At 45.2% G+C, this 24194-nt stretch overlaps 1 protein-coding gene across 2 annotated transcripts; it reads right to left on the bottom strand.

The window, feature by feature from the left end:
* Positions 1–423: 423 nt before the first annotated feature.
* Positions 424–23022, bottom strand: IL2RB (interleukin 2 receptor subunit beta; the record flags this gene model as incomplete). 2 transcript variants are annotated; one of them, XM_083701146.1, is made up of 10 exons in its annotated part: positions 22954–23022; positions 19924–20046; positions 16581–16695; positions 13687–13762; positions 11853–11958; positions 7056–7201; positions 5378–5549; positions 3555–3675; positions 2166–2250; positions 424–1221 (listed from the first exon to the last, which is right to left on the bottom strand). In XM_083701146.1, exons 1-10 carry the CDS (start codon positions 22985–22987, stop codon positions 424–426), a joined length of 1776 nt encoding a protein of 591 aa, XP_083557272.1. In that variant the 5' UTR covers positions 22988–23022. The 2 variants fall into 2 exon arrangements, with proteins under 2 accessions (XP_083557272.1, XP_083557271.1); XM_083701145.1 differs by lacking the exon at positions 22954–23022 and adding an exon at positions 22729–22939.
* Positions 23023–24194: the final 1172 nt, after the last annotated feature.

A 24194-nucleotide genomic window follows, 5' to 3' on the forward strand; every position in this document is an offset into this window, starting at 1 on the left:
TATATAAAAAACAAAACAAAACAAAAATACAAACAGACAAAAATAACTTCCTCATACCTCCCCTTTCTGTATTCCAATTTCTAATTTATTAATTCAGCAAATCCTTTCCCTTGTTTTTTATTTAATTTTTAACCTTTCTTTTCATTTTACTTATCCATTACCGCTGGAAACCACGTAATTTCTAAACCAACGTCATTCTAACATTCATTAATTTTACAATGTTTCTTAAGATAGTCCTTAAATTTCTTCCAATCTTCTTCCGCTGTCTCTCTCCCCTGGTCTCGGATTCTGCCAGTCATTTCTGCCAGTCCCATATAGTCTATCACCTTCATCTGCCATTCTTCCAAGGTGGGTAGATCTTGTGTCTTCCAATACTTTGCGATGAGTATTCTTGCTGCTGTTGTAGCGGGGAAGGTTCAGAATTCAGACTGAGTGATGGCCATAATGGCCCTGAAGATCCCTCAGGGTCAGGTAGGCTTCTGAAGAACTCAGCACCTGACTGGAAGATGCAGCTCTGCAGAGATCATTGGCTTGGCCTGAGTTCTGAATCATAGGCTGGGGAAATGCAGGCCCATTGTCTTCCACAGAGCCTGTAGAAGGGTCTACCCTTCCAATTGCTTCTGTTCCATCAGTATTGCTGCCAGACGGCTCCCAGACACATGAAAAGTCCATGGAATACTTTTCCGGAGATTTGTTGGGGTGAGCAACGGCCTCACTCCCTTCTTTGTTCTCATCCTCTTTCACTTCTGATGTCACGGGGAAGCTCTCTGATGATGGAAGAGTCCTTGGACAACCTCCAACCTTCTGGTTTGGGACCTTTGCTTCTTGCAGAAAAGACTCACTCTCCTGGTCTGCCATGATGCTGTAGGCAGGTGGCGGCGACCGGTTGTCCCAAGTTTCATGGAGCACTTTGTAGGAGTCAGGGTCACTGTCCTCACTGCCACTGATCTCTTGAGTAAGAGGGTCGTAGGTGAAATACACCTTGCAGGGCTCAATCTCGAGGGAATCATCGGTGTGGAAGAAAAAATAGCCCCGGTTGGTAAAGCAGCTGGATGAAGAATGTCCACTAGTCTCTGGTGCATCCGTATTAGTAGGATGTTCCTTGGGAAGGAGGAGGCAAGGCTCTTGATTGCCTTTCTGCATCACCTCAAGCACAGAAACATCCGGAACTGCTGCAGCCAGGTAGAAGGAAGACATGGGCGCTGGCGAGGACAGCCACTTCTGTTGGTTTTAGTGGGGAAGCACAAAAAGAAAACAAAGGGTAATGTTCAAACAGCTGCAACGCCACCATCAAAGAAACAAGCTGAAGTTGGCGAGTGTTCCATTCACGTAGTTCAATAAATTGAACTCATACAGAATAGCTTCCCCTGATCTATAATCCAGGGCTGGGGAATTGGATCCAGTTGGCAGGACCCATTTTGACAGGTGAGCTATCTCTTTTTGTATAACACCCTGATTTCTAACTGATGCAGGGTGGTTTTAAAACATGTCAACAAATAAATAATAGCAACGACTGTGGTCATGCTACTTACAATAAGGGCTAAAACTGGAGGGGGAAAAATGTGTTTCAGTTTGCATTTTCACATGACTCTACCAAATTTGCACTTCCTTGAAACAACATGTGGGCTGAAAAGCAGCTCCCTCCTTCAACATTCACACTTCTCTGAATTTTGAGATGCAGTTCTCCATGCAAATAATGTGTGCCAAAATACATTATATTACGGGAAATTGTACATAAACGTCAGTATATCAGGAGAAACGCACACTATTAGTATTTTTTTGCGATGACTATTTTTTCAATAGCACCAATGTGGCAAACTCAACATAAGACTGGAAAAATATGAAACTGAGGGGAAAAAAATGAAATTGATGGATTAATCCCTACCACAGATATGTAATATTTGTGTGGATTATGACTTGTCTAAATTTACCAATAGCAACCTTCAGACAGACAAAAATCAGACTGAATACAAATACTACAATAGGAGGGACTGAGAATCTTTACTGCGCCACACCAAAAAAACATGCAAAGTGAAATGTTGCAAGCTGCACTTTAGGTTGGATAAATGAGAAGCTTAAGATAAGCAAAAACTATCCATCCCGAATTACAGGCAGCAGTCTTGTCCTCCATCTCCTTACCCCCTCAACCTCCAAGTCCACCTTACCTGGATATCTCCTCCATGGACAGCAGTGAGAGATGGGAAGAACCCAGCAGGGTCTGGCAAATGGATCTTCAGTACCTTCCTTAAGCTAAAGCAAACAGAACTTAGGGTGAGAAGGGTGCAAAGGGAATATGGGTTTGGACAACAGTACAACTAAGCATAGAGAGGAATGGAGGAGGGTGGTGGACTAGTTGTGTGAATGTTTGGCAGCTCTTTAACCAGGGCTTTGGTTGATGGACACCTGATGCCCTTTTAGACATTTTGTGGAAGGGGGGATTATTAGGTTGTCTTTGTTCTTATTTTTATTAGTGGGCTTTTTATATTGTAATTTTATGTTGTAAACCACCCTGAGATCTACAGGTAAAGGGCGGTATACAGATTTAACAATTAAATAATAAAAAATGTAATTTGTTCAATTGCAAAAAGGGTATTAACAGCAACATAAAGCCTCTGCCTAGTAGGTAAAAGAAAGGCAAGAGACCCCTGGGCAGTTAAGTCCAGTCAAAGGCGACTATGGGGTTGCGATGCTCATCTAGCTCTCAGGCCAAGGGAGCCAGCGTTTGTCCACAGACAGCTTTCTGGGTCATGTGGCCAGCATGACTAAACCGCTTCTGGTGCAAGGGAACACCGTGATGGAAACCAGAGTGCATGGAAACGCAGTTTACTTTCCTGCCACAGCGGTACCTATTTATCTACTTGCACTGGTGTGCTTTCAAACTGCTAGGTTGGCAGGAGCTCAGACAGAGCAATGGGAGCTCACCCCGTTTTGCGGATTCAAACCACAGACCTTCTGATCAGCAAGCCCAAGAGGCTCAGTGGTTTAGACCACAGCGCCACCCGTGTCCTTATTATGAATGAAATCTAAGGACACATCATTCTCCCTCTTCCTCAGCAACAACAACAGAAACAGAGGATTTGGATGACTGGGAACCATGTGAGATTTCTGACTTAGGTCTCAAAAATTCAGAGAAAACCTTGATGCCATTTTTCAGGCTGGTTCTGCCCATTCAGCAGAGTGCAGTGGTAGAAACATGAGGCAGTGGAGAAGACAGACTGTACTCCTTCAGACTGCAGGTGTGTGTGTGGGTATCATGTCTGAAGATTCCCCTTCAGAAGAAAACTCCTTGCACGAAGAAAACTAAAGCCTAGGGGAGAAAGGTTCAAGATGAGTCCGTTCCTTGCTCAGCTAATTTTCTGCTTAGGAAGTGCTTACATCAAGGATCATTAAAAGTGGAATCTTCCAGCTGCAGTCAGAAGCTACAGCCCATTCTACCACCTCATTCCCAGCACATGCAGAAGTGACCATTATCACAGTTTAGCTGTTGGCTAAGGAAACATGGTTAGTGTCCCCGGATGGCAGAGTATGGAAGCAAGATCTCTGTTCCCTGTTACCGTTTTGATGCGGGTGATTTGCCCCTCAGGAAAATGGCGACAAAGAAGGGGAAGATAAAGATGAGACTCCCCAAAAGGGTGAGAAGAACTGTCAGGAGCAGACTTGGAGACGATGCATCCCCTACAAAGAGGAGGAATTAGTCATTCATGGAAGACAGTTGATTCCCATCTGAACCAAAGGAACAGGTGTATATAAATCGCCTCTTAAAATTATCCACCCTATTGGTGTGCAGAGATACAGAATTTCTCCAGGTGTGGGCGAAATTCACCAACTCAGGGTTGGTTCTTAGCAGTGCTTGTTTCCTAAGATTCTTTTTGCACGTGGTGCTGCAACTGTGTTGTTAGGCTAGCCTCTTTCCTACAACCTCCACAGTATCCCAAACTATTGTCATTCCAGGGAATTGTGAGGGAAGAAGGGAGGTGGAATGATTGGCATTCACACCCCCCCCTACAGTGGAGAATATTCAGAAAAAGTTCTGCAAAGTGGCATTATTTTCTCTAAGGGGTTAGAAAAGAGAGAGCACAATCTCAGAATTTTCCTCTGAAAAAAATGTTTTCTGAATTTAAAATTTGAAATTTGGCAGAATATTTGGACTATATGATATGTATTTGTATAATTTGGAATACTTAATGTGATTGGATTGGGTTGTTAAAATGGAAATTTAATAAAAAATATTTTAAAAAGAAAAGACAAAATGTTTTCTGGGAAATTTTGGCTCAGCCTTCATCCTCAGATGGAGTGCATGGATTTAAGGGTGTGCAACTCAATGCACCCCTGCAAGTATTGGTCTCCATTCAACAAAAAAAGTGGAAGGGAATATTTATATATGGGTGGCTGAAGCACTTTTTGTAGTGCTGCCTTGAATAATTAATAGCAAATAATATTTGCACTTTTATTTTGTTGCTCTCCCCTTGCGAACACACACAGTGTCCCAGGACGGCTTCCAGATTAAAAGCAGATATGTACAACAAGGAAAAAAAAGTGAGAAGGGCCTAAAAACGGTACCTATAGAATAGGAATGGGGGACCTGTGGCCTGCCAATGTTGCTGGACTACAACTCCCATCACCCCTGACTGTTACATCCTATTTTATGGGCAACCACAGAAGGTTTTTGTTTTTTTAATACTTAATTTCAGCAAGGGGAGACTCAGGGGCCCCATGTAGACAACCTTGCTGTGGTAAGTATGCTCAGGCCTGCAGACTACAAGGATCAAAAAAGGTTTGGAAATGCATACTTTGAAGGGGGAAAATGTATAAAATTACACTTTTAAGTGTGAATCTTCATGCAGGTTTTTTTTTGAAATGCAGTAATTCAAATTAATGTCTGAATGAGACTGAACAGACTTATGGGTGATCGCATATGAAATTGACATAGGCTAAAAATAGCCAGATTTGCTCATTCCTAGAGTGGCAGGCTGTATGTGCAAGGGCCTCTGATAATGCAACATGTTTTTACACTGACAGCTACATTAGTCAAATTACGTTATAAATGTGTTATAACACAGTGGCACCAGATGGCACTGCACAGCTGAAATCTCAACTCAGTATTTAACATTGTGAGCTTTAAAACAGTTTTTTTTTCCAGAGTGTTTTCAGAGCGTTTTTTAAACAGCTGTGTAGATCTAACCAGAGTGGAAAGTATATGCGTTTCTCAGAGATTCCCCCCCCCCGCCCATGCTCCAGTACATAGATACACCCCTGATTACATGCTCAGAGCCTGTTTGACACTAATTCCACCCCACCCCCAAATTTATAAAGGCTTTGGGGTCCTTATCTGACCCATTTTTCAAGTACCCTACAGGTTTTGTTCTGTGAGCCTTACCTTTATGGGTCGTCCATGTTACAGGCATGCTCCATTTGCTCCATGTGCTGTTGTAAAGAGCCGTGCGCTTTTTTACCTTCACACGAACAGCGGCCTCATACATTGTGTCAGGAGAAAGAGTCTCAAATTTCATCCACCTCTGATCCTGAATATTGGAGCCGATTATGTAAGCCTGCAAGATGGAGTCAAAGATGGGGAATGATTTCAGACTGTGTGCACTCCTTGATTATAACCAACATGTTTGTGCATTGCTGCCCTCTAGAAGAACGTAAGAAGAACCCATCTAGTCCAGCATTCTGTTCTCATCTGGCAGTGGATGTAGTTCCTGGGTAGTAGCCACTGATTGCTTTGTCCTCCATGAATTTATCTAAGCCTCCCTTAAAGTAATCTAAGTTGGTGGCCATCACTACTACTTCTTGGGACTGAATTCCGTAGTATAATTATGCACTCTGTAAATAAGTATTTTCTTGAGTAATTATGAATCTTCCAACAATCAGCTTCATTGGATGTTCCCAAATTCTAATGTTATTAGAGGGCAGGGAAACTTTTCACAATCCACTTTTTTTTTTTGCACCAAGCAGAGTTTTTATACACCTCTACCGTATCTCCTCTAACTCACCTTTTCTCTAAATGACGAAGTCCCAAATGCTGTATCCATTACTACTACTATTACATTAAATTTGTAGAGCATCTGTCCATCTCAGGGTGCTTCACAACATAAAACTACACTATAAAAACTGCAAAATACATGATAAATATAAAAACAGCAACAATCTAATAATCCCCTCCTTCCACAACCCATTTAAAAGGGCATTGGATGTCAATCAGCCCAAAGCCTGGTTGAAGGGGACAGCTTTCGCCTGGCACCTAAAAGTGTATAATGAAGGTGCGAAGCAAACCTCGCTGGGAAGAGCATTCCACAAATGGGGAGCCACTGCAGAAAACTCCCGTTCTCGGGACCTCTCAAAGAGGAGGTACTCGTGGAAGGGCCTCAGCAGATGATCTCAGGGTCCAGGTGGGTTCATATGGAGACAGGTGTTCCTTGAGGTATTGCACTGGGACCTGCCCAACAATTCCTTAATCTCTATATGGACACACACTCAGTGATTATCCTGGTCTGTTCTGTTAGGGTTGATCAACTGATTGAGGCACAAGAGCCTGACTTCTTTGACCTTCTAACTTAACTTCTAATATAAAAAGTATGGGCAGCTAATAAATACTTCACTTTCTCACAGGGGTACCGACTTGCCCCCCACATTGAGGGGGCCCAGCCATGTGACATGTCACATGATGTCACCCAGCATGTGCCGGGTGGGGGCAGGACACCTGGAGGGCGATCTTTGCCTTTGCTCGTTCCAGCCCTCACCCCGCTCCTGATCTCCCAGGTAGGGGCTGGGGAACGCAGAGGGCGCTTGGCTGTGGCAGGAGATGTCAGCCCCCTCAAAACTGGGGGGTTCAGTCCCCTACCCACCAATATTGAGGGGGTGGAAGGTATAGTTGGTGCCCCTGCTTTCTCAAGAGAAGGTAGCATTTCTGCTGCACCTCTAAAATGTATCACTTTATTGTTTTGGATCTTGTATTAAAATGGCTTTCTGGGTCCAAGGAAAGGAAAGTGGACTGAAAAAGAATAAACCAGATCAAATCTTTACCATCCATATAGATGTCTCTTCACACTCACCTTGCTAGGATCTATTTTTTTATATCGTATTTGGTACTCCACCTTATTTTCTAAATAATGTGAGAGAGCACAGAGCTTCCAAGTTAAATTGTAGGAAAGCTTGTCGTCATTTTCCATTTGGACGTTGCAAGGAGACCGCAGTCGAACTAAAGAGAAGAAGAGAGGACCAGCAGGTAACGTTAACAACAAAACTGCTGAGCTGGGTACACCTTAACATTTGCTGTGGTTCCAGTGCTCTTCCACTGCTGGCTTTTGAATCTGTCTACACATGAAGTTACCCGCAACACAGAGCTATCCTGTCGCTTCTCGAGAAATGATGTTGTTTGGTGCCTTTTCTCTGAAACCAGCTTCAATCTGAAATGAAAATTTGAGCCACACCCGCTTGGCAGTTAAGCTGACGTGTGTGCATTTGAGACAGGCATTGCACACGTGCAGATGACACCTTCATGATTGACAGTTCAGGGGGGCTGCAGGGGCAGGGAAATCCAACAGGTAATGTGCACCAGGTGAAGACTCTCTAGTGTATAGAACAGCATGCAAATCACAACATGAAATGCAGCATTTTAAGCCTCTACTGTGTGCCTTAGCCAAAGGTAGCGATGGATGAATCTTTCAATTTCATTTCTTCTCTGTTTCTCCTTTTTCTAATCTTCAACTCAGCTCAAAACAGTTCCACGTCAATTTGCATTAGAAAAAAATCCTCCTCACGAAAATCTGCTAGCAATTAAGTGTGCATTTCTCCTACGATACAGTACGCATTGCCACATACAATTTTCCCTAATACATACATTTTTGCAGTTTCCCCTAATGCAATGCATTTTGTGTTATTTTCAAACACGCATGCAATTTAAGAAAAAATTGTATATCACTTTAAGGTAAATGAAACCTTAAAGCAGTTTGCTAAGACTATAAAATATTCTCTTTTTAATGTGTTTTTATGCACCTTTCCTACTAATATACACAGTTTAATGCATTTCTAGGGGGTTGAGAACTGCATCTCAAAATGTGGAGAAGTACAAATTTCTAAGCTTTGCTACACAGAATCATAGAAACATAGAATTGTAGAGTTGGAAGGGTCCTCTGGGTCAACTAGTCCAATCTCCTACAATGCATGACTCTCAACTAGATCATACATGACAGATGACCATTCAACCTTTGCTTAAAGACCTCCAAGGAAGGAGACTCCACCTCCTCCCATGGGAGTCCATTCTACTGTCCAACAGCTCATACCATCAGAAAGTTCTTCCTATGTTTATTCAGAATCACCTTTCTTGTAACTTGAAGCCACTGAGTCAAGTCCTAGCTCCCGAAGAAATGAGAAAACAAGCTTGCTCCATCCTCCATGTGATACCCTGTAGATATTTTAAAATGGCTCCCCTCTCAGTCTCCTCTTTCCCAGGCTAAACATACTCAGCTCCCTCAACCTCCCTCACAAGTCTTGGTTTCTAGACCCTTTATAATCTTGGTTGCCCTCCTCTGTAGATGTTCAAGCATGTCAATATCCCTCATAAATGGTGGCGCCCAAAACTAGACACAGTACTCCAGGTGTGGCAGGATAGAACGTTCTAAGGCAGGATAGAACGATACTATTACTTCCCTTGTTTTGGGTAGGCTTGCATTAAAATGCAAGCTGAACTGAATGAACCTATGACACTCCATATGTTGTTAAGTTACAATATTCATAATACTCAGTCATTGGCTATCTTGGCTTGGGATGATGGAGGTTGGAGTCCACAGTTTCCCAATCCTTGTAGCACAGTCTGTTGTAGCAGTAAGCCTCCATCTCTCAGTGAAAACGGGCCTTGCTCCACTCTTCTCTGCATGACTGTCTCACAGATAGAAAATCACAGCCAGTGGTGGAGCAAGCCCAGGTGGGGCCAGCTGCCTGTGGGGAGGGGCGAACCAGGGCAGGGCACTCCGCAGGGCCCCCAAGGGGCCTCCTTCCACTCAGCCGCCCTACAGCTGAGGGGCAGGTGGCGGGCGGACCATTTGGGCAGCAGGGAGCCTGCGCTCGCCCAAGCCACCACGTCTCTCCCAGGAGAGACGTGTGGCTAAGGTCCCACAGTGAGTGCCACCCGGCATTTTGCCATGCCCCTCAGTGGTGACACCCAGAGAGAACTGCCCCTACTGCACCCCCTTCCCCCGCCCCTGATCACAGCTACAATGCCTGCAGTGAGACAAACCACATTGTCCTCCCATCTAACTTACACCTGTCACTCACTACTGGAGGAACAATAAATGGAACATCTTTGCAGGTAAAGGTAAAGGTACCCCTGCCTGTACGGGCCAGTCATGTCCGACTCTAGGGTTGTGCGCCCATCTCACTTAAGAGGCCAGGGGCCAGCGCTGTCCGCAGACACTTCCGGGTCACGTGGCCAGCCTGACAAGCTGCATCTGGCGAGCCAGCGCAGCACACAGAAACGCCGTTTACCTTCCCGCTAGTAAGCGGTCCCTATTTATCTACTTGCACCCGGGGGTGCTTTCGAACTGCTAGGTTGGCAGGCGCTGGGACCGAACTATAGGAGCGCACCCCGCCGCGGGGATTCGAACCGCCGACCTGACGATCGGCAAGTCCTAGGCGCTGAGGTTTTACCCACAGCGCCACCCGCGTCCCCTCTTTGCAGGTAGGGGAACTGAAATAACCAAGTGTTTGTTGCTGTACAGTCAGGAACCAATGCCACACTCCCTCTGTTTCTGTTGGGGGTGGGTCCCTTTGCAGGAGTCACAGCTGTAACAGCTATAGGGAAAGAGGGTGGTAGAGAGAGACGTTTACCATTTACATTGCTCTCCCTTTTGACTTAATGTTTATTTATGAAAATAATTTATAGACCACATTTTTATTTTTTTAAAAACACAGCAGGGTGGTGGACAGCAGATAGGATTACAATGAGATAAAGAAAAACACCAATAAAATGTGTAGAGTTAAACATAAGAAAAGTCCTGCTGAATCAGGCCACTAGTCCACCTAGTACTGCATCCTCTTTTTACAGTGGCCAACCAGATGCCTGTGGGAAGCCCAGAAGCAGAACCTGAGCAGAAGAGCACCCTCCCCTCCTGTGGCTTCCAGCAGCGGGTATTCAGAGGCATTACGTCCACTGAGAGTGGGCATAGAACATAGCCACCAGGGCAAATAACTACGTATTCTTTGGCAAAAGAGCCCTGCCCACCTAGGAAATGAAAGAGTTGAACGCTTGTTGTTGCATGTCTAGGGGCCAGTGGAGTCCATCTTAAAGGAGTCACAGCCATAACAGGAGTAAGTTTATTGGGTTTGTTGTGGCTGATAATCAGAAGTTCCTCCACCCTGGCCATAGTATCTTGTCTGTCTCATTTACTGTCAGTTTGACGCCCAAGAACACGAGATCTGATGGCAGGATAAGATACTACATGAAATGACAAGAGGGAAGATGTGGTTGGGCTCAGCCCTACTCTTATCTTTGGCCCATTCTAAGTTATATGGACTTGGTACACACACATTGTCCTTTCCTGACCTTGATGACTGCTAATGTCAAGTTAGTTACAAATAAAGCATCTCATTTTTGCAACCTTATTTTGGTGCTACTTGGAAGGTGGTGGACTCTTGTTCATTGGAGGCTTTTAAACAGAGGAGGGGCCATCTGCCATGGGTTCTTTAGTTGTGATTCCTCCATTGCAGGAGGTTGGATGAGATGGTCTTCTGGGTCCTTTCCAACTCTAAAATTCTATGATGCTAATGATTCATCGATCATTAGGGTTTAGGTGCATGGGGCTGTTGCTTGCCACGTGTCTTTCTCCTTATGAAGGTACACAAACAGCAACTGCATTCACACAATCAAATCCTGATTTAATAATACAGGAACACAGAGAGCAGCCTTATTCTGAGACAGACCATTGGTCCACTTAGTTCAGTATTTTCCACACTGATTGGCAGTGGTTTGGCTTTCAGGCAAGTGTCTCTCCCAGTTCTATTTGGAGATGTGACCTTCTGCATCCAAGGTCTATGCTATACCAATGGGTTACAGCCCTTCTACAGGGATCTGCACAACTAACTTGCACCCACACATAGTCCAGTTGCTGCCACTTTACTCCTTCCACCACCCAAGTAATGAAACAAACCCAGAACCTGCAGTAAAACAATGGCTTCTTGTTATGTGCTAATTGGAGAAGTACGACTATTGGCTTTTAAACATGCCAGAATTTGGAAACCAACTTTTATACCCTGGTACAAAGCTGGTTTCTAGATCTGGATTGTTTGGAAGCCATTAACCATAGTTCCCAGTTTTCATGTAACCATGGTTTCTGGTCTGTGCAAAGGAGGATCAAAGCTGGAGCAAAGGGGCTGAGGGTAGATGCATAGAGCTCAATCCCCAGATTTGATCATGTGAACCAAGGCAGGGCACAGCCTTGGTTGTGTGTGTGAATATATATTTGGGATTGGGTTTCAAGGACAGTTTGGGGTTATAGCTGCCCAGTGGGTGCCTGTGCATTACAATGGATTGTGAAGCATCACAATGGCTTCCATCCAGGCAAGATTATTTGCCCTGAGATGAACTCATGTCCTATTATCCACAGCTGAACAACAAACTGGCTGTGTAGAAGCTGTCAAATGGGAGCTCAGGTGCAGTGAATAGGTAAAGGCATGATATCAGAGTAGTCAACATGGTACCCTCTAGATGTTGATGGACTCAAACTCCCATCCGTCGGAGCTAGCATGGGACGAGGGGAGCTGTAGTCCAGCAACATATGGAAGGAACCTTGTTATATGGTCCAAAAAGATAGCACAGTGCATCACATCAAGAAATGTAGGCACTTTAAACTCACGGTTCTGAAAAGGATACATCCTTTGATTCTGCATCCACGTCCAGTTCTGCCCATTATGGCAATACACTTCCACAAGAATAGCGTGTATAATAGTCATGTCAAATTTCTGAAGACAAATAAAAGCATTATCAGTTATATTATCATTAGGGATGTTGGAAATAATAGTTGGAAAGGCTAGCATCTATAATTTGAACCCATCAGCTGGTGAGTCAAAAATTCCTGACAGCTGTGCCACACCTGCTCACCCCACCACCCAGCTTCACAAATTGTAACTGGAAGTAGCAATGGGTGAACGTGTCAGTTTTGGTTTCTCTCTCTCTGTTTCTCACTTTCCCAGTTCTGTTCTCCACATTTCCATATCGCTTTCCTCCCCACCCCCCAAAAAGCCTTCATGAAAATTAATCAGCACTTTAGTGTGAATTTATCCTAAGACACACATTTTAATATGTAATTTTGCCTAACATGCACATTTTTGCAAAGCAGTTTCCTATAATATAATGTAATTTTCATGAATACATGTATAGAACCAAAGAATTTTAGAGCTGGAAGTGACCCTCAGGACCATCTAGTCCAACCCCCTGCAATGCAGAAATATGCATATGTCCCATATTGGGATCAAGCCTGCAACCTTGGCATTACCGGCACCATGCTCTAACCAGGTGAGCTGTCCCATTTCAGTTTGTGCATTATTTTGGAAAGGGCAAATTAGGTTCATCATGAAGTTAATCATCATCATCATCATCATCATCATTCAATGGTGAGTTGCTTTATTATGACATTAAACACTTTGTACTCTTTAGTAATTTTATGGATTGTGATTGTAAGGCCCCTTAAGGACCGCTCTCATTGCAGAAAGGCAGCATATGAATGTAACAGATAAATAAAAAATAAAACACATATCCTAGGGCTATTAGATTAGTTTTCAGGCTGTAGAGATATATCCATAGAAGAATGGTGTGAGGCAGCTTTGGGGAATCTTTGGCACTCCTGATGTTGCTAAACTACAACTCCCATCAGCCGCACCAAACATGGCCAATGGCCAGGGATGATGGGTTTTGCAGTTTGGAAACATCTGGAGAGCCAGAGGTTCCCTGCACCTGATGTAGGAGGAATATCAGAGGAATGCTGCCCCTTTTTCCTCCCCCTTCCAAGGAAGAAGGAGATAACCAAAACAACATGGAGAGAGGAGTAATGGTGGTATAACCTCTGGTTCCCTACATCCTAACAGTAAATAATTTTGAGCTATTCTCTGCTGCTGGGGCAGAAATTTCAACTTTATGGCACAGCTGCTCACAAAGGGAAAACAGACTAAAATTGTAGCAGAATCTAGGGCAGGCATAGGCAAACCCGGCCCTCCAGATGTTTTGGGACTACAACTCCCATCATCCCTGACCACTGGTCCTGTTAGCTAGGGATGATGGGAGTTGCAGTCTCAAAACATCTGGAGGGCCAAGTTTGCCTATTCCGGATCTAGGGCATGGGTAGGCAAACTAAGGCTCGGGGGGCCGGATCTGGCCCAATCGCTTTCTAAATTCGGCCCACAGACAGTCTGGGAAACAGCGTGTTTTTACATGAGTAGAATGTGTCCTTTTATTTAAAATGCATCTCTGGGTTATTTGTGGGGCACATTTTTTTCTCTCTTCAAAATATAGTCCGCCCCCCCCAAGGTCTGAGGGACAGTGGACCGGCCCCCTGCTGAAAAAGTTTGCTGACCCCTGATCTAGGGGCACTTGAAATTCTAAATTATTGCAGCAAATGTATTTTCAAACAATTATAATGAGAGCAACAAACAGCTTCTCCTCGTTAGCTAGCATTTTCTTATTAGATTACCCACCAAAACGTTCAGCTCACAGCTCCTGTTGGCTATACCTTGCAGTTGACATGTCTCTGGTCCTTTGTACCTGTCAGACCTGTAAGAAACAATTCCTGTGAGGTGCTCTGCTCCTCAAGCTTCATGTTTGGTGGCTGTTTCATACATTCTAGTTATCTCCCACTTGGACTACTGCAATGCACTCTATGTGGGGCTACCTTTGAAGGTGACCCGGAAACTGCAATTAATCCAGAATGCGGCAGCTAGACTGGTGACTGGGACTGGCCGCCGGGACTACATAACACTGGTCCTGAGAGATCTGCATTTGCTTCCAGTACGTTTCCAAGCACAATTCAAAGTGTTGGTGCTGACCTTTAAAGCCCTAAACGGCCTCGGTCCTGTATACCTGAAGGAGCGTCTCCACCCCCATCGTTCAGCCTGGACACTGAGATCCAGCGCCGAGGGCCTTCTGGCGGTTCCCTCATTGTGAGAAGTAAGGTTACAGGGAACCAGGCAGAGGGCCTTCTCAGTAGTGGCACCCGCACTGTGGAACGCCTCCCACCAGATGTCAAAGAGATGTCAAACAACTACCAGACTTTTAGAAGACATCTGAAGGCAGCCCTGTTTAGGGAAGCTTTTAATGTTTAACAGACCACTTGGTAGTGGTGCCCACCCTGTGGAACGCCCTCCCTTCAGATGTGAAGGAAATAAGCAGCTATCTTATCTTTAAAAGACATCTGAAGGCAGCCCTGTTTAGGGAAATTTTTAATATTTAATGCTGTTTTGTTTTTAACACTTGATTGGGAGCCACCCAGAGTGGCTGGGGAAACTCAGCCAGATGGGCGGGGTATAAATAAATTGTTGTTGTTGTTGTTGTTGTTGTTGTTGTAAGGCAGGGCATTGTGCATTGCAGTAGCCCAATCGCGAGGTTAACCAAGATATGAATCATAGCAACCAAGCCATTCCTGCTATGGCTTGCTCACATATGCAAGCCTTGACATGCTCTTGTTGTCAGGCAATAAACCATTATGTGTGATGAACCAAGTCAAGTGCTAAATGAATTCTTAGAGGTTAGGGAGGAGCTGCTATCTCCCAATATGCTTTTCCAGATTCCAGCTGTCCTTAAAAGTACTAAAAGCACAGAGCAAATGATAAGGGATATTCAAAACAAGCTGGAACATTTCCTCAAATAGGTGGAGTAGCATAGAATACTGCAATAACTTTCAGAAGCAAACATACTGTAAATATTCTTTGCAATAGCAGTCCTCTTTGGCTCTATAGGAGGGACGCAGGTGGCGCTGTGGGTTAAAGCCTCAGCGCCTAGGACTTGCCGATCGAAAGGTCGGCGGTTCGAATCCCTGCGGCGGGGTGCGCTCCCGCTGCTCGGTCCCAGCGCCTGCCAACCTAGCAGTTCGAAAGCACCTCCGGGTGCAAGTAGATAAATAGGGACCGCTTACCAGCGGGAAGGTAAACGGTGTTTCCGTGTGCGGCTCTGGCTCGCCAGAGCAGCGATGTCACGCTGGCCACGTGACCCGGAAGTGTCTCCGGACAGCGCTGGCCCCTGGCCTCTTGAGTGAGATGGGCGCACAACCCCAGAGTCTGTCAAGACTGGCCCGTACAGGCAGGGGTACCTTTACCTTTACCTTGGCTCTATCTGCACTGCACATTTAAAGCAGTATCATATTAGTTTGAACAGTCATAGCTTTCCCCAAAGAATCCTGGGAACTGTGGTTTGTTAAGGGTGCTGAGAATTGGTAGTATTCCCCTCACAGAACTAAAATCCCCAGAGTTCCCTGGGAAGAGGGATCAATTGTTAAGCCACTGTAGCTCTGTAAGAGGAATAAAAAAAGGTAAAGGACCCCTGACCAGTGGTATAGGAAGGGGGGGCAGAGTGGGTGGGCCATCCCCGTCCCGGATGCCACTCTGGGAGGGGTGACAAGATGGCCCCTGCCTCTCCCCCAGCTGTTGAGTGGCTGAGGGCGCCCGCAGTCCGTACGAGCGCCGCTTGTGTGGCATCCATACAGGCTGCCGCTCTCGTGCATTGTCCGTATGGGCATCCGTACCGGCTGCTGCTCTCGCATGGTGATTGTACGGGCTGCTGCGTGTGCGCAGTCCACACGGGATGCCGCTCGTGCGGCAACCTGTACAGCCACTGCACGCAAGCGGCAGCCCGTAGAGACTGCACATGTTTGGCATCCCATAAGGACTGTGCATGTGTGGCATCCCGTACGGTCGCCACACATGTGCAGTCCGTACGGGCTGTGCCGCCCTGGGTGCCAGAGAGGGTTCCTCCGTCACTGCCCCGACAGTTAAGTCCAATTGCAGATGACTCTGGGGTTGCGGCACTCATCTCGCTTTCCAGGCCGAGGGAGCTGGTGTTTGTCCGCAGACAGTTTTTCTGGGTCATGTGGCCAGCATGACTAAGCTGCTTCTGCCGCAATGGAACTCCGAAACCAGAGCAGCGCAAGGAGACACCGTTTATCTTCCTGCCGAAGCGGTACCTATTTATCTACTTGCACTTTTTGGCATGCTTCGGAACTGTTAAGTGGGCAGGAGCTGGGACAGAGCAACGGGAGCTCACCCCGTCACAGGGATTTGAATCACCAACTTTCTGATCAGCAAGCCCAAGAGGCTTAGTGGTTTAGACTACAGCGCCCAGACTACTGCGTCCCTGTAAGAGGAATAGGAATAGGAGTCTCCTAACAACTCTCAGCACCCTTTACAAATCACAGAACCCAAAATTGCTTGGGGAAAGTTTAGAGTGCTACGATACTGTTTTAAATGCATAGTGCAGATGGGGCATGAGCTACAAGGCAGCATATGATCCTTAAAAACAAGACCGAAGAGAGGACAATAGTCCTGATAGAACAACAAGGCTGTTCTTTATCATTCATAAATATATTTCACTCATTACTCACGTTGACTCAAGTTGAACCTTGAGCTGACATTGTGCTTCAGTGATATTTTTCATCGGGGTCCAAGTGCAAGAGAGAATCTCCACTGAGTCATAAAAGCAACTGAGACTCGAGGAATCTGTTAATGAAAAGGTGAGGCTAAATAGCATGGAGTTTCATTTGATGCTCTGTGAAAAATACTAAGATAGGTTATTCTGTTTGGGAAGTATAAGAATGGTTTCACACAAGCTCAGAGAATTACTTTCATTTTGGGGCATCCCATTTCCCTTTGGCTGACCTTTGTGGCCCACCTGGACCTTGAATACAGGCAAGGGCACCATCTTTTCCAACCAGAATTCCCTTTTCTTTGCCCACTGAAAACTGTTTTTAATGTTGTTATAAGGGGAAGGGGTTTGGGGGGAGGAGGAAGTAGGCTGTATGTAGAGGCCCTCCTAACCCCTGGTGTTAAAATATAGCCAGGCTAGCTTCCTGTTGGGGTGATAGCCTGGGTTATGGGCCATTCAGGGAAACAAAGGAAAGGAGTTCTGTATGAGATGGCAAATGGGTGGGGTCCCTCCTTCAACACTGGCGGCAGCCAGTGTGGTGTAGTGGTTAGGAGCGGTAGTCTCATATTCTGGTGAACCAGGTTCGCGTCTCCGCTCTTCCACATGCAGCTGCTGGGTGACCTTGGGCCAGTCACACTTCTTTGAAGTCTCTCAGCCCCACTCACCTCACAGAGTGTTTGTTGTGGGGGAGGAAGGAAAGGAGAATGTTAGCCGCTTTGGGACTCCTTTGGGTAGTGATAAAGCGGGATATCAAATCCAAACTCTTCTTCTTCTTCTCCTCAAGGAAGATGAAGCCAGAGTCTGGAATTGAGTGGCAGTGATGTGAGCTAGAAGCAAAGCAGCAAGCCTGAGCAACATTTGATTTCTGTTTGAATCCAAGGCTGCAGCTATGGGAGAAACAAGACTCTCTGGTGGTGCTGAGTGGCGTAGCTAGCCTCTTGGGTGCCTGGTTCAGGGGCATGTCCTGCAGCTAGGGGCCAGGCGATCCATGCCCATGGAGGTGGGGTGATCCACCCATGGGGGCGGGGTGAGCCTCTCTGATGCTTGGAACCTCTCTGCCGGCTTCCCCTCAACTGTAGGGTGGCTGAGGGAGAGGCAGTAGGCAGATGCAAGTCTCACACTGCTGTTTCAGACAGCACGGAACCTGCAGGCGCCTAAGCCACCACATTGCTCCTAAAAACGTTCGTGAGCCCATTTTTTTTTAAAAAAACCCTCATTTTGTCACCCCCCCAGTGATGACACCTGGGGCAGACCACGCCCCCTGCACTGGGGCTCCACCACTGGGGGAGCTAATGCTATGAGACCCTTCCATCATAGGCTCAGATTGTATATTTGTGCAAATAAACCATATATCATAAAGACAACACAGTCTCCACTAAGCCTCAATCCAAGAAGAAACACAAACTCTGGGTGAGCACACTGCTCACAGATTGGGGTGGTGTGCAACAATATGCTTCTCAAAAGGGCTTGTCAGAGACATGTACAACAATTTCATCTATTTATGATATGGTGCTACATGCACCCCAATCTCTAAGCAGTAATGGAAGTCGGGGTCTCTGTGCAAATCTTGGGTATGGTTTCCTTGGGAGCTTGTGGCCTCTTCATGGTACACACACACACACACACACACACACACACACACACTGAGCATAAGGTTCAGAGTATTAACACTTCAACAGCTCTCGGTCCCCCATTAGGGTTCTGGAGGTCACCAAAGCTACTGCTTTGGATTCTCACAGAGAGCATATCAGGCCTCTACGTATTCCCAACCCCAGCTGCAAGAGGAGACTGGCTTTTATTCATATACACACAGCCAAGAGAGTCACACTATAGCACAAGAGGGACCTTCCAGATGTGGTAACCCTAGGGAAGTGTTGAACAAAAACGAATAAATTGGAATGATGTGTGGACGGTTCTGCATAATGCCACCCCAATGCAATATTATTGTGTCAATGACATTTTGCAATATACATCTGCAAAACCCCACACAAGCCTGGAGGGGCTGTATATGAGGGCACATTATACTCAGACAGTAACCTTCCTCTAATTACTTAAGGTGTTCACAGGACTTGCCTTCAAAATAATTCCATTCATGTATCTTGCAAGGGAGATAACATATGCATGCCACAACAGAAGCCCAAATGTTACTTTGGCTCCAATTATATTATATGGTGATACAACTCACACTTTATTATTCTGCCCGTTATATGCTGACCCGTGAGAAAAATGGTTAGCACTCATCTTTCTACAGTGGGAGGATCAAACATCTAACAAGACTGTGACAGAGTGAGTATTAGATAAACCAGTTTTATAGAGCTTATTATATGGTGCTGTCATTTGTCACAGGTGCCAAGAAATCACATGCACATTTTAAAAAATGCATTTTATTAATGGCTTTTATGGAGTTGAGTTACATGAGCAGTGAATATAATAGATATGGATTTTATCAATGACGTATTTTTGAATGCTATTGATGTACATAATATATTGTCAGTTGTTAATTCTGCAGAATGAATTAAGTGATGTTTGCAAAGGCCTTTGGCTATATGCAACGAATTTTATTACTATGGTGGGGTGTTTGGGGCTTTTCCACCTTCAAGGAAACCCTTCCCACATTAACTGGACTGCTGAAGAACTCCTGCTGTAGAACTTCAGTGCATGGCAGAGAATTTTGGGGCCTGCTTTCTGGCACATTTGGGGAAACCTAAAGAAACCACTCTTTGCATATTCTGATACAAATCATTCTGATCCTCATTTCCCTGGCCAGCGTGTGGATTGGAATAAAGCTATCCAGCTCACTTTTCTGAAGGCTGCAACTTAGTTTTCAGTTCAAAAAGGGATATCAAAATAGGTTTTGAAATGTATATTTTGAGAGAAAATACATGTTCTATAGCTAGTTAAATTTAAAAAAATGTCGTGTTTTGTTTTTAAACATTTGTAGCTGTTAAGTTGTGGGTGAACATATCAGCCGACACAGCGATTCTTCAAACAGCTCTTGTTTATTCACAGGCCAGAACAGAACTGAACTGAAGGGTTCAGCCAGCCTGCTTATATAGAGCTCCACTAGAATGCAACAGTAACCATTTTCTGTAACTATCCAATCACTGAACATCATTTTCAATCCCTTATTTGCATATGTGGACCTGAGTAAAAACTATCTACAGTATCCCCCTGCTGGTCCAGGGTGAGAACTTCAGTACATAACAGTAGCTTAATGTGAAATGGATTTATGGGGGAACACAGTAGAAGCTGTTGTAGTGAGGCAGAGCCATTTTTCCAACATCAGTGTCACTGCTGCTTACCTGGAGAAGACCCAGATGGGGCAGGCTGCCAACATGGTGCATACATATCGGTGAATGCCATCAAGATTGACAGAATGTAGAGCAGTGCTGGAGGGCTGGTCTTCATGACTGCAGAGTGAAACACTGGTGGATAAAAAGTGGCAATCAAGATGGAGTCTCAACAGCAAGCACACATATTCCCAGTGCTATTTTTCTAGAACTCACCATGAACACCTTCCTCATTCTCTTAGAGTGGCAATGGCACCCACCTGAGAGGGGCCGAAACTGAGTTCTGGTGAGTTCTGACTGAGAACAAGCCCTGCATGTTTATTTGCTAGGGACCAGTCCTACCATTAGGCAGCATGAGGCAATTGCCTCAAGTGGCAGGTGCTAGGGGGCCACAGCCCTCCTGGCTATTCCTCCTTAATCCCCTGTCCATTCCCCTCTGTTGAAGATCAGAGCTGGGACTCTACTCAGCCTTTTCAGCTATGCTGGCTGTTCCACTGTCGGTGTAGAAATAAGATTTATCTGCCAGTCCAGTTCCCTTCTCTAAATTGAATGAGGTGGCAGCGTCAGTCTGCTCTTTGCCTCGGGCAACAAAATGTCTTGGTGCAGCTCTATTCTCTGTGTAAGGAGCCTGACACACACACACGTTAAACAGATGTGAAACAGCAAAATACTATGGCCCATACTTTCCTTGGGTTTTCCCTTGACCCCAGTTTATCAGAAGATGACATTACCCCATCAATAAGGCTGATGTTCATATATCTCCTTTCTTGGTTGCATTTCTCAGTAATTACAAACTAATCAGCAGTGATGACATTTAAACTTACAGTGGAAGATTTCACAATCAAAGGCTGACTCAGAATGACTGGTTCAACACTGCTAAGAGCTGTATTCTCTGTATTCTCACAGGGAGCAAGTCATGTCTGTGTCCCTTTTGGACTTAGGTCCAGGACTCCAGCGTATTTCTTTCATTCACAAACACTGATCTGTTGACATAATATCCAGCCAGGCGATCCTTTCTTAAAGCATCTCTTACCATTTGTTTCCAGGGCAACAAATCACCTACACTTGGCCATCTCCTTAGTTATTCAAAAGCCCATCATTCCAACAAAATGGAATCTACAAGACTAACCTTGTTGAATTGGTTTGACCTCCTTAACCATCTCTTTTTACAACCAATTTCATAGGTCGGGGTGGTGGGAGTAGAATTATTGAGAGATCAAGCCCCCAACCCATTATAATATCCATTACAATTATAATACATTATAATTTATTTCTACATATGTCCTACCATTTACATGAAAGCATGATACCCACAAGCATTAGTAGAATTTGTTTTATGAAGAGATGAGAGGTGTGAATAAAACTTCTGTTCCTCGAAGAACTGAGCCCATGGCTGACTTGTAAAATGAGCACTGATTCCAAAAAGATAAGAATCAGAATGTAAGAACTGGCTTCCTAGATCACACAAAGATCTAGCCTAGCCTAGCCTCCTCCCTTTAGAAGTGGCCAGCCAGATAAGCAGGGCATGCTGGAGTTGGCGATATTCCACCATTTGTTCCCAGCACCTGGCTACCATACTGCTTCTGAACCCAAAAAAGCCATTGTTTGCCAAGATGGGTAACAGACATGAACAGATTTATCCTCAATGAGTTTATCAAAGTCTATGCACATGTATATGGGAGCAGAGGCCTTTAGTTGGGTTTCCTTCCAAACAAGCATTCACAGGCTTGTGCTGTCATTTGTTTTTGAAGCCTCAGGTCATTCTGATAGGGTGACAATGTGTTCTTACTTTACAAAGGTGAGTCCTTCATTGGAAGAACTTCAGAAGACAACCCCCTGTTTGTAGGGCTGTCTGGTCCAAGTCAAGCTTAAAGATAAAGAAGCATAAGAAGAGAGAACAACAGCCTTGATCATAGAATTGTAGAGTTGGAAGGGACCCTGAGGATCATCTAACCCAATCTTCTGCAATGGAGGAATATGTAGTTGTCTCATATGAGAGTCGAACCTGCAACCTTGGCATTAACCGCACCACACCCTAGCCAACTAAGATAGCAATGCAGTTGGCACATGGGAAGCAGACTGAGCAAGCATACAGGTCACCTGGACATAGTCCTCCAAGCTATGGTGAGATGTATTAGATTATCATATTTCTGAATCTCCATTTATACATATAAACAGGGCTTTTCTTCAGCCAGAACTCAGTTACGGCACCTCTCAGCTAGGCGCCATTGCCGTTATAAGAAAACAAGGGAGGAGTTCATGGTGAGTTCCAGCACCTCTTTTCTAGAAAAAATAGCACTGCATATAAATTATACATCTAAATTAAATTATAAATCCGTATCCTCTTTTCTTTTTTTGGTGATGTGTAAGTGGTCACGCTACATTAGCAAGAAAGGGGGTGAAAATTATCCCCAAGAATTCAGCCACAGTATGTCAGGAAGTTGGAGCATTCATCTACCCAGCTGGTATTCAGTCAAAGTTCTGACTAAGTCCCCTTGAAATAAATGGATAAAAATGAATTTTGGTTAGTCTCAGTGTTTCCAATGGGATGTGCAGCACAATCGTACACATTATTTACTCAATGAGGTTTACCCACTAGCGAGTGGGGGACCTAGGTCTTTGCAGGGGTCCCATGAAGTTAAGAACCTTTGGAGATGGGACCAACTGCACGGCAGGTCTCCTTTTGTGCATTGCCACAATAATTAAACAAGCACTCTCAGTCATGCCGAACCTGTCAGATCAAAAGCTCACTTGAAAAGCTTTTCTCTCTTTAAGTCATCCCCATGCAGAGAACTGTTTAATGCCTATGTACTTTACCTGGCTGCAAACTGGTCTCTTTGTCTCGCAGTCTCATGAGTCAGGTTGGAGCTGCCATGCCAAAGGCTGATTGTCCAGTATATGAGGACAGCTGGTCTGGAATTCAGCCTGCTGCAGTGAGACCCCTACCCTACAGAGTAGACCGTTGATGGCATCGGAAAGGCGCGAGTTGTCAGCAGACAGCGAACTAGCTCCCTCTCATACTCACTCATTTCTGGTACTTACTCTCTGACACAGGAAACTGCAGCTCCTTTGCCATCTCAGAGCGAGATGAGGCCCCGAAGTATCAATAGGGCTCGCAAGGCCAACAGTGAGAAAGCCCCAGACCACACCACATCCCACTTCCTGATTCGTAAAGGTGATGTGTACGGGTGGGGAATCGAGTGTCAAAAAGTGTCGAGCATAGAGTAGACTGAAACGATTGATAGATAAGAGACAGGCCTCTCCCCCCCATAGCCCCCTGTCAACCTTGCATGGCCCTGGCAAGGGAGAAGGAGCCTCAGTCATACCCTAAACATGAGTCAAAGGCCTGGAAGCCTTTAGCTGGGCTCACTACCAAGACAATACTGTCCGGGGGCTCTGGAGGTCTTCTGCCTCAAGCCTTTGTCCATCCTTGATCAGGTCAAATGTCCATCTAGTGGTTGTGCCAGTGTGGTGCAGTGGTTAAGAGCGGTAGTCTTGTAATCTGGGGAACCGGGTTCGAGTCTCCGCTCCTCCACATGCAGCTGCTGGGTGACCTTGGGCTAGTCACACTTCTCTGAAGTCTCTCAGCCCCACTCACCTCACAGAGTGTTTGTTGTGGGGGAGGAAGGGAAAGGAGAATGTTAGCCGCTTTGAGACTCCTGAAGGGGAGTGAAAGGCGGGATATCAAATCCAAACTCTTCTTCTTCTTCTTCTTCTTCTTCTTCTTCTTCTTCTTCTTCTTCTTCTTCTTCTTCTTGTGGCCAACTACATGCCTCTGGGAAGCATGCCCGTAAAGCACGGTGCTCCTGGCCATTCCTTTCTGTTTGTCCTATGATTTAATAATCAGACAATGTTCCTAACCATCTGAGCAGTTGAGCTCTTGACTAAGCTGCCTGGGAAGGTTGAGGTTGAACATTTCCAAGAAGAGGCTAATGTTTGTTACATAAGGTTTTAAAGGGTGTGGGGCTCTTGTTTTTGTGTGATTCAAGGACATACATCAAGAAGTGTCAGCACTTCAAAAGACACATATGCAGGTGCGATTGACTGAGTCAGTTCTGAAGCCGGGGCTATCCCCATTTAAAAGATCTGCACAAAGAGGTTTTGCAATGACTGGTTCTGTTTACCACTTAGCCAGTCAGCTGCAGTACTAGGACCAGAAGATCCCAGGAGTTTATGCATGCACATTGTTCATTGCTTGAGAAGTGCATTGTCAACTGAGGGGGTTTTGCATGTGTGAAAGAACCATCACAGTTCAAATGGGCTATCAGCCAAGAGGCAAGGCA

The sequence above is a fragment of the Podarcis gaigeae genome (assembly GCF_964106915.1).
Source record: "Podarcis gaigeae genome assembly, chromosome: 10".
Lineage (NCBI taxonomy): Eukaryota > Metazoa > Chordata > Lepidosauria > Squamata > Lacertidae > Podarcis > Podarcis gaigeae.